This window comes from Argopecten irradians, unplaced genomic scaffold, assembly GCF_041381155.1.
Source record: "Argopecten irradians isolate NY unplaced genomic scaffold, Ai_NY scaffold_0302, whole genome shotgun sequence".
Taxonomy (NCBI): Eukaryota; Metazoa; Mollusca; class Bivalvia; order Pectinida; family Pectinidae; genus Argopecten; species Argopecten irradians.
Window position 1 is genome coordinate 19,969 of NW_027187769.1, and position 11,604 is coordinate 31,572.

Below are 11,604 nucleotides of genomic sequence, written 5' to 3' on the forward strand. Positions count from 1 at the left end.
CTTCTAATAGCAACTTGGAATAGATGTAAATGTAAAATTGATAAATGTTAAAGGTTTCTACAAAGTGGGAATTTCGTTTTGTTGAATATAAAGTTATATGATGAGGTGTAAATTTCCGATTTGATCAAATTTGTGGTGTCTATAAAGTTATATGAATTACTGTTTTCACAATAAAACGATCATGTTTAATTGATTCTAGCCATCAGCAAATATATATACATTTTAGCTTGCGAACATATTAATGTACGTTCTTAAAATGCATCAATAATCTCACGTACAAACCTAACTAACATAGTTAAAATTTTGAAAATTTTGAAATTAAGAAAAGACAGAAAGAAGAGAATTAAGTCAAAAGTAAATTCACATACTTTTGAATAGTTCATATCACATTTATGAACTTTGCTTGGCATTAGGCCTTTGCTATTCGAATAATAGCACTCAAAATGGTTGCATCAATTCAGTTCGCTTTTACAAGAAAAGAACAACAAACTAAAAAAAAACCAGCGTATATCCAATTTTTCCTTATACTCTGTATTGGTGCTGCACCTAGAAATAAGTATATATATAGGATTGGGCTTTGTCAAATTGTAATTATATCGGCAATTATCAAATTATCTGTCCCTTACTGGTTTTAGTTAATTTATGAGAGGAATGGTTAGGCTACTCCATCGGATTGTAGAAAAAGCATAAAGCATAACGAGTCTGATGTGCAGAATGTAGCGATTCTGAATGACAATAGTATAGTAACACCTACCATCGAACACAGCCAGAATTGTGGTGCTTTTTCGGACATACGTACATGTATGTACTTATACTTTGAAACCTGTAACCGATTATTTCACATTTATGTGCCCACACTTGATATGGAAACAACTAATTCGATTATTTTTTTTATCAATGCTAATAGTTAAATTTACTATTCCTTTTTCAATTAATATTTCAAAATACAATAGCAAAGCGAAATAACAAAGATGCTTAACTATATGCAGGCATGTTCAATTTCATGAAATGAAACGGAAACTGTTTGACTGTGGGTTTAAAGTACCGTATGTATTTTCAGAGAAAATGTATCTAAAACAACACATCACAGTTTTATAAATATATGTATGTTCTCAAAATTTATCTTATAGATAGCTTTACGTGTAAGACATTCTTAGAAGATAAGCTGGACATATCAATACACCAAGATATCAATGTAATAATAACAGTATAGGCGGGATAGCATCATTTCTCATGTACAAGTGGTTAGCTAGTTTTCAGAAAGAAAAAAATAAGGAACTCATTAAGTTTGATTTTGTTTTAGTAGTTTAACGTCCTATGAACAGGCAGGGTCATTTAAGGACGTACCAAGTGTATTGGTGGGGGAAAGCCGGAGTATGCTGAAAATTCCTAAAACCATGGAAAAAGTTTGTTGGTGTGTTTTTCAAAATCCATGTCGATGACATTGAGAAAGATCGTATAAATTGCATTATCATTGTTCACATGTTTTTGCCGCTCATATGTATATAACACCTGGCTATTGATCTATATACATAAATATAACGAAATCAATAATGCTATTTATGTAAACTGACTACATTCTACTAGAAACAGGTACCCGACGCTCCAGGGGAGACCGGAATTTTTCACCTGTATTTTATAAATATATTTTTTTCTCTAATTCATATTCTTGAATAAGTTCTTACACCTTTTCAACCCTCAGACTAACATTATTATGGTTCATGGATGTGTCTTGTTTACACTCTAAAATTAATATTTTCATGTGTTTTGTAGATCTTCATTATATATATACACTGTATATATATATATATATATATATATATATATATATATATATATATATATATTACTGGCTCCTCCATACATACCCAAAATCATATGTACAGTAACGTCTGCCTCGTGAAGGTTCACATTGTTCGATATCAACAAGCAAATTTTTCTCCAGTGTCATACTCATATTGATCACCCGCTGACACGTTATTGTAGTGTCATAACTGTATTATTTTTCTTCCAATGTTGTGTAACCATGTCCTATGTATATATAGTGTTCTCAACCTATTGTTTTCCGTTCCCTTTCCCTCTCTCTCTACCCCTCGCTCCTACCTCTTAGTTATCCTGGTTATCCGACATGCACACGTAACAACAATAAATCTATCCGTTAGCTGTCTCCATTTACCTACTTTACACTCTTTCGATCCCCCATGACAGGGTGCTCTGTATCCACATGGAGATGTGCTATCGGACTATATTACTCTAAGCAAACTCGTATATACATAAAATACAGATCACATAACAACATTCCTTCTTATTACGATACCTTCAAACTACACTTCATACATTTGCCTATAGCATTCGTTTTCCTTACTTTCATACAGACATATAGCAACCCTAACAACATTGCCCTAGTACTAATCCTCATCTTACTCTTGTCAGGGGACATACATACAAATCCAGGGCCAGTCAACAGTTTTTCTTGATTTAACGACTCCGACTCCGACAATATATCTTCCTTTTCTGAAGACAACTCATTAAAAATTATGCCCTTAAATATCCGCAGCGTTAGATACAAAATTGATTTTCTTGAAAGTTTTACCGACGACATAGACGTATTGTGCTTGACAGAAACTCATCTCGACCCTTCCATCCCCGATTCTGATCTTCTTACCAATTTTTCAACAATATACAGAAAGGACAGAAACTCTTTTGGTAGAGGTATTATGATTTTTTCTTCTAACGACATACTGACTAAACGGAGACTTGACCTAGAATCACCAAATGACGAAATAATGTGGATTGAATTTTTTACTGACAATAAGAAGTATCTTTTATGTTTATTATACAAACCACCGTGGCAAAAATCTAACTCTGGAATTTGGACACGACTGAAATATTCTTTGGACAAAGCTTTTGATTATACGCCTCACATTATATTAACAGGGGACATAAACATTGATCTATTGACAGCAAGTAACAATGATCTTAGCAATCTCGCACAACAATATAATTTGACTAACCTGGTAACCAGTCCAACTAGAATAACACAAACAACTCAATCTCTTATTGACCCATTCTACATCAGTGATACCGTATCCTCCGAATCATCCATGGTTATACCGGTTTTAGAAACTATTAGTGATCATAGAGCTATTATCGTGTCATTGTCATCCTGTCTACTTATACGTAAGTCTTTTAAGAGAACAATATGGTTGTATAACAAAACAGATATACTTAGCCTAAAATCATTGGTAGGACATGTAAATTGAAATGATTTATTTTCTCAAATGGATAACGTAAGCGACAAGTGTAAATTGTTCTCAGATAAACATATGTCATAAAAATACTAACAAATTCTACCAAGTACATTGCAACTCTAAGGAAACTAAAATACATCCTAAATAGGAAAAAAACATAGAAAAATATTCCTTGTTTTTAATAGACCACCTTTTTAATATGCCTGCGAAGTACGGGATAATTGTAATATAACACTCTCGAATAAATTAGAAAACATGCAGTACGAAACTGGCCAAATCATAACCGGTTTAACAATATTTTCGAAAAAAAGAATTTATTTACAGAGAGCTTGGATGAAAACCATTAGCAGATAGGCGTAAGGACAGAAAATTATCAATGTTTCAGAATATTTATCATAATAACGCTCCTTCATATCTTAAATGTCTTCTCCCACCACTTGTGTCAAACTTCTCCAACTACAATCTGGAACAACCTATCAACAGAAACTCACACTACAGACTGCAAATCACAAAATCCTCCCACCACTTGTGTCAAACTTCTCCAACTACAATCTGGAACAACCTATCAACAGAAACAAAGTCATCTGATTTTATCAAACAATTCAAAACTCTTCTTCGACCTCAAAACACCATACTTCCTCACATTAAATGCTTTCTCGAATATGGCCCTAGAAAAACTAACATTTTACATTGTCAACTACGAAATCGCTGCAGCCCTCTACATTACGACCTCTATAAAGCTCATCTTCGAGACGACTCCTATTGCGATTGCTGACATTACCCAGAAGATGCTTCCCACTTCTAACTATACTGTAAAAATCACAATCAGTCCGTCTTAATGCTCCTGTCTCTTAACTGGTACAAGGAAATCACTGTGGAACACCTTCGAAATATTCAAATATGTAGATCTGTCCAGTTTTTTTATTTCTAACTCTAAACGGTTTAACATGTAACTTCCACCAGCCATACCGAACGGCCAAGATACTCGCAGCTTTATCTGCCCAAATCTAGGCCCTACTCTCCCTCCCCTCTCCTCTTTAGCACCAACGTCTCCCACTTTTACTCCAAGCTCGTAAATTACTATTTAAATGTATATATAACAAATTTATTTATTTTCATAAATTTATCTAACAATAAAGAGCGTGTGCCCGGTTGATCTTATCTAGTCGGCTAAGTACGAAAGACAGAAATTCGTAAGGACCCGGAGTATCATGGTGAAAGGCAAACGCGGCACGGGATGTGACTGAACATTAGAAAAGCAGAGGGCTATGTGTGTGTGTAGACAAGGATTATACTTACACCGAGTAGTTAAGAATAACCACTCGCACGTTCTAAGCAAACCCATCTATAACAAACAAAAATAAGCGTTGGTGTCTCTAATCCCTCCTTTATCTCCTTAGCTATATCCCAATTTGTAACCTTTGTTTTGTATTGACATATAAAGTAAACATACATTGTATATAGACATATTTAAGCTATCACATGACAAATAACATTGTAATTATATATTTATTTGTTCGGAAAGGAAGTCAGTAAGTTTTAATAACTTGTTCAATCCATTTGTCTTTTGTTACAATAAAATTAATTTAAACTAAAACTATTCAAAGAAAAACCACCGACCACCGATCAGTGCATGCCATGACAACTGCACCACATGTGATTTGAACACGCAACCCCAAGGTGGAGGGCTTGTGGTAATATGTCGGGACATCATATCCACTCGGTCACCGCGGCCGCGAACTCATTAAGAAAGAGTTAAATGTTGATTCATGTGGTCGAAATATTACAAAAAATGATTTATAATTTTTAAAATATGCAACAATGCAGACAAATCTTGAAAGAATTTTCTGCATTGTGACCCAATGTTATAAAAACCCTTTATTAAGTTACTAAAACAATAATTTTTATGGCGTATCTTCTATATTTTTACATTTTTAACACCTGTAAATGTATAAATGTAAATTACAATAATCAATGCTCTCCTAATTTGAGAAACATAAGAAACAATGGTTGTGGCCATAGTCTCCATTGTTTGATTTTGCTTCCTTCGTATCCCACGAATCCATAAATGTACAAATATGACGTAAACTATATCGACAGAAACAGAAAATTTTTAAACAGTGGAAATTAAGGAAAAGGAAACCAATTTAAGAAGGAACAAAATCAGAGTTTACTATCAGAATTTAAACATTTGCTTCCATATTTGTGTCTTGATGAGTTGTCCGTGACTGTAAATCTGTTATCATCAAACCTTTCCCCCTCCGTCTGTAGAACAAAAGGTACGGTCCTGCACTTGGATCTTCAGCTGGATTTGCTCCATGTACGATGTATCGATCACTACAATACCACCATTTAGTTCCTACTTTGACCGCAGCAGTGTAATGGCCGCCCTCTATAGTTCCTGTGTGGCTAACTACTCCATACAAATCATAATCATAAGGAATATCTTTACCCTCATGCTGCGAAACGAAAAAAATAGTATATTAACACATAATATGAATAAAGGCAAAGCCTCAAAAGAGCCCAGCTACATGTCATAATCCATTACTTTAATCAGAGGAATATATATGACATATAATACTTCTTTTCAGACTCAAGTAGAATGTTTTGATAATTAGTATTGTAGTTTTTTGGATTTTTTTTTTTTGTAAAATTCTATTCTGTCATATGTATTTCATAATCTAACTTTACTTTAGTTTTGATATTATTTCTCCATGGAATACTGGTTCCAGTTTAATTGGACCACCCGGTTTTCCATTTTCCGCAAGTAGAAGGGTGGGGAGGGGGGTGGGTTGGGTGGGGTAGGTGAAGGCAATATTTCCAATGGGAACCATTTCTTAGTCTTGGAGAGAGCTTCGGGCCACAAAGAGCTACTTTCTATAAGATTAGCCACACCATATAGATCACGTTAGCTTAACACGTCAGTGAAAGATGTATCCAGTTTGGAGTTATCGATAATAATTGACCTATATTTGAGTCGTGCATTTTGCAGAAAACTGTCACTTTAAACGTTCACTAACTTTCAACCTGCTCAAGATGACTTTACGATCAGAGCTATTTTACTCATAAACGTACCTCTTCAGTAAGGTTCATCTCAGTTACAAATCGAATTTTCCCATTATTCTTGCGTATCCTCTTGATTCCGGTGGCAGTAATATACTACAATTGGTGTATAGAATAAATGACGGGTAGTTATATGTATGTTTATATCAATATTTAATGATAAACATGTAGATATAACGTAAACCTAATTTAGTCAAGGCTATAATCTGAGCAATGATATTGAGAAAAATGTGTGTAATATATCATGATATTTATTTGGTCATATCAAATACATACATATCGTATATGAATGAAGAACCAATTTGCAATCTTACCTCCGCAAATCGTCCCATCTGCAACACCAATATCTCTGGAAGTCTTGTTAAAACAGTCCGTCTTGTAGCTTTTGTATCTGAAACAAGTAGTTGTGTCTTAATAGCCAATAATACATCTTAAATGTTACCATGGCAATATGGTATATGTGTAGAATATGATATGTAACAATATTCAATTCGCAATATATACGACATACGTAGGTTATGCTCTTCGATATAACCTTTGGAAAATGAAAACGGCATATACATGTATAATCTCTTACCTTGTTGTTTGGTAATACACTTTCTACACTGAATGAGGTTTTCCTCGAATTCCTCCATTCTACGGAAATCTTCTATGCAATCACGTAGGTCCTATAATGTCAAGAACAATGGACATGTAATTCGAAATAGGTCTTATTTGAAATGTGACACATATTTCTACCCCATCGGACAGAGATATCTGCACTTCCGGTGAGGGTAAGATTTCTCTGTCTTATTCAGGATAAGACAGCCTGCACGCGTAGAACATGTTCGCGTGATAAACCGGAAGATATAAAATGTCATATGAAAATAAAAATTAACCTGTGCAGTCGAAATGAACAATCAATATCACATTCGTACTCGTGCTTCACGCGCGTGCTGAACTTTGACCTAATGATCATCGCATACGGAATTCCAGCTATCTTTACATATTTCTTCGATATTTACCCGATAAAAAGACTTATTTAACGGCTTTTCATACAAGGGAATACTAGAGAGTAGGACAGGGAAATATCTACCATCGGAGGAGGTTCATGACAGTCTCACCCTCGACAAGCCTCGGGTTAGACAGTCGTGAATCTCCTCCTAAGGTAGAGATTTCGTTGTCCTACTCTCTAGGTAGGGAAATATTCTATTAGTCTCAGAATTCACTCAGAGCAGAGTTAAGAAATATAACACGAAAAAAAACTCGATTGTAGTCTATACCACATAAGAATTATTTTAAGGATCAAAGCATAACCTTGTGATTGTCTATGGGCATCAGCAAACTTGTAAACCGCTGCTCCTCAGAATCGTCGAGCTGAAAATGAAATAATTTGAAAAAAAATCAACTCAATAACAACAAAATTTACAGCGGATTCATGTTTATTTGGTAAATACAAATATACTCACATGTGAACATTTGTCATATTCAAACCTATTCTTCATCATCCCTTCGAAAATTCCATAAGGATTTCCACCTGTAAGTAGCACCATTTGCATATGTGAGTTCAATTCGTTCTGGTTAATTCCGAATAGGTTTGGTTTTTTTACGATGCGAAATGTGTACATGAAAACCCTCCCTGCGCGAAGATATTAATGGCATAATAAGCGAAAAACCTAAGCGAAAGTGACATTTAACAAAAGAGCTTAACTGATACCTGTAGGTATTAGGATGAAATATCTCTATACTAACTTTGTAGCGATCATGTTATCAGATACATAGATATGTAAAATTCAAGAAGAGGGAATTTTTTCCCCACTTTTTGAGGGTGCGGGTTCGGCCTACAATAAAAAGAGTTACCACTATTTCATAAAGGCGGCAAGCCAGTTGTAATTTGCAGTACACATGGCCACATTAGAAATTTTCACACAGATCACAGTGATACTAATTACTTTCATTAAAACCGGATTGTTACTAAAATAAATGCAAATGTGGTATTCAAGCTAATGTTTATGTTCTATAGAAAACAATTCAATTTAACTTTGAATCTTAATAAACTACAAGTTATCATTCTAAAATACACATGAATCTAAATTCTATTTATTAAAACTACATGCACAAGCATGCCAAAATATGACCTTCTTCGCTATATATTAAAAAAAATTATATTTCAAGACAAGTAGATCATTTACTTAATATTTTATCCACATATTTTAATTTTGAACAGATAACGTTGTTTGAAATAATATTTTAACAAAAATTGCCTTTTTAATAAAAGGCGAAAACGAAAGATTGTTCTTTATGGTCTGAGTTCGTCCTGTTTAATGGTGTGTCCACAATGCCATTCTATGTTAGCAATACTTTCTGGTTTTGAATTGAAATCCGGTAAACTAATTTTCAAGTTACTTACGCATAGAAAGAGAAAATAGCGATAGAACACTTATGATAGTGATAATTTGGAATCAAGAACATCCCAAATAATTGAAGCCAACCCAAAATTTTTAATTTTATCCTGTCAAAATTTACAACTCTGTGCTTGAAAATGCATCTGTACACTGTATTTGTCTACCTGAATCGGCTTGTACACATTCAAGAAGTGAAAGAAAGAAGGAATGACTATCATCCTGTCTTCCCAACCGGAACGAACCATCCCTGCAAAAGAGAACATGAATCAATTTTACTATAAATACAATTTATACAGATAAATACATTTATGTTATATTTCGGAATTTTATGTGAATCGAATTCACCTGAACCGATTTAGACATATGGCTATGTACCTTGAAAGATAAAGTAAATCGAGTTATCCCTATACCGATTTAGGTGTTTAGCCACTCAGAACATGTCATTCTGTCACGTGACAAAACAAAGAAAAAAATTTGCTCCGTTTATAGGTCAACGGCTCAACAATATGATAATGAAAGGGACAAACCTTTTGAATACTGATGAAAGAAGCCTAGACACTAAGGACTCATTAACGCAGCGCTTGTCACATGTATTTAAGTCGTCCAGTAACGTCTTAAGCATATACGCAGTTCCTCCTTGACACTACAAATTATTATTAAGAGTATATAACGAGAACTAGTCGATGGATTTAAATTCATTTTAGGCTTTACGCTTTGGTCACAACCCCTTCCGATTTGGCCGATCTTTGTGACCATAGCATTATCATTATTGACATTCACGACATTAAAGAAATAAAAATAAAATTGCCTCAGTTAACCTAAATCTTTAAAGAAAGTTGACGGGGAAACTAGTACATCAGAAAGATGTACATGTGATTAGATATACACTACGACAATAAGATATGTATATACATATGAAATACTTACATCGAAAAGCAGGTTTCGTAACAATTCCGTCTGCCCCAAGACCTGTAATTATAAATTGTAATGGTCGAGTATGATGACGCAAATAAACAAATCATATCAAAAAGTTGTTTGCTGTGGTGATACCAAAGTATCAGCCGTTACTGTATCAATCAGTTCAAGATCATTTCCAGGAACAGTTTTAATTGGTATGTATATATCCTTTGTAAATATTTTGTTAATGTAGATTAAACATGGTTCATAGTAATTTTCATTCTAATAGAAATCACAATGTAATGCCGATTATAATTCCATTTGCTGACTCACCTGTAGAACACTGTTTGCGAAACACGTGTTTCCTATATTTGGTATTCCCTGCAAGAGATAAAATGTTAGGTTAGACCATTTTAATTCTAGCTGCATTAACTTCTCGTAATAAGTTTAATAAAATGTTTGTTCAAAGTTAATAATGCACACTAGATCAAACTTATGACAATACGTATATTGTAAAGGGAATACAGAAAGGACCAAAACTCATCCAGTTTCAAAAGGAGGGGCAAACATCAACGAAACCAACTGGAAAGACAAACCAAGGCATCCTAGGATGTGCAGGAGACTGGGAGATGCGTGTGGACCAGGGGAAGAAGTTGGTCTTCCCAGAGGTGGTGGAGACAGCACTAAGACCAGACATAGTGCTTGTATCTTCTAGCAAGAAGAAACTGGTGATGGTGGAACTAACTGTGCCCTGGGAGACAAGATGTGAATCGGTGCATGAGCGGAAAAGGACTAAGTATGCAGAGTTGGCCGACGAGTGCGGAAGAAAAGGCTGGCAGGCATGGAACTTCCCAGTCGAGGTAGGCTGTCGGGGATTTCCCAGTCAGTCATGCTGGAGGATGTTAGGAGCCCTCGGCATCACGGGAAAACCGAGGAAGACTGCCATTAAAGAGTTGGGGCAGGAGGCAGAGAGAGCATCCCGCTGGCTGTGGATACGAAGAGGCGGTAGTAGCTGGAAGCCAACCGTCGAAGAGTAGGGACTGATCACCCCTACTGACCCACCATCCGGAGAGAGAGAGAAATACTATGCTTTGAAAATGTCGAACTTTACATCGCTACTCGAGTTTGGACGAACTCGTAAGGCCGAATTGTTTGCCCCTTAACATGAAACTCTCCAAATGCTCTTAGCCGAGAATAAATCTTGAGAGGAGGTGACGACCAGTGGTAGTAACTTAATATGTAACTTTTATTATTACTATTGGTTTTCTTTTTGTTTTTTGTTTGTTGGTTTGTTGTTGTTGTCAAAGTGGACTATTTAACAGACTAATGTCTATCATTTTTTGTTTGTTTGTTTGTTTGTTTGTTTGTTTGATTAATTAACGTCCTATTAACAGCTATGGTCATGTAAGGACGGCCTCCCATGTATGCGGTGTGTTGTGTGTATTTGTGCGAGGTACGTGTTTCGGGAGACTGCGGTATATTCATGTTGTGTCTTCTTGTATAGTGGAGCTTTTGCCCCTTTTTATAGTGCTATATCACTGGAGCATGCCGCCAAAGACACCAAACAACACACCCCACCCGGTCACATTATACTAACAACGGGCGAACCAGTCGTCCCACTCCCTTTTTGCTGAGCGCTAAGCAGGAACAAACTACCACTTATATAGACTTACAATTAAACCAATACCTTATCAAAACATAACTTCTTTCTGTATTTACATGCGTGTAGAAATCGAAGCAATAGCTTACTACCTTATATAAAACACCTACCTTTGGATTGGTCATCCTGTCGACGGAAGGGTGTTCCTGTAGAAAGAATTTTTAGTTTTAATTGAAATACTCTACTTATTTTGATAAATTTTTATTCCGAAAATGAAAGATAGCTATATCAACTAAAACACAAGATAGCCTAGTATACAAGCATTAGTAAGTAAAACATCTGCAGCCTGATAAAATATTTCCTCCGACATCAAACTTGGCACGTCCTTACATGGCTATTAGAAGGACGT

General features: G+C 35.2%; 1 protein-coding gene across 2 annotated transcripts; it reads right to left on the reverse strand.

Moving 5' to 3' along the window:
• Positions 1-1,909: 1,909 nt before the first annotated feature.
• On the reverse strand, positions 1,910-11,389 carry LOC138312393 (uncharacterized). Of its 2 annotated transcripts, XR_011206939.1 has the most exons (12): positions 11,366-11,389; positions 9,929-9,976; positions 9,626-9,667; positions 9,226-9,341; positions 8,863-8,945; positions 7,763-7,830; positions 7,611-7,670; positions 6,892-6,982; positions 6,629-6,705; positions 6,327-6,410; positions 3,814-5,710; positions 1,910-3,724 (listed from the first exon to the last, which is right to left on the reverse strand). XR_011206939.1 is itself a non-coding variant. In XM_069253283.1 (11 exons), exons 1-11 carry the CDS (start codon positions 11,378-11,380, stop codon positions 5,435-5,437), a joined length of 960 nt encoding a protein of 319 aa, XP_069109384.1. In that variant the 5' UTR covers positions 11,381-11,389; the 3' UTR covers positions 3,774-5,434. The 2 variants fall into 2 exon arrangements, 1 of the variants encoding a protein (XP_069109384.1); XM_069253283.1 differs by lacking the exon at positions 1,910-3,724 and having other exon boundaries at positions 3,774-5,710.
• Between the last annotated feature and the right edge of the window lie 215 nt (positions 11,390-11,604).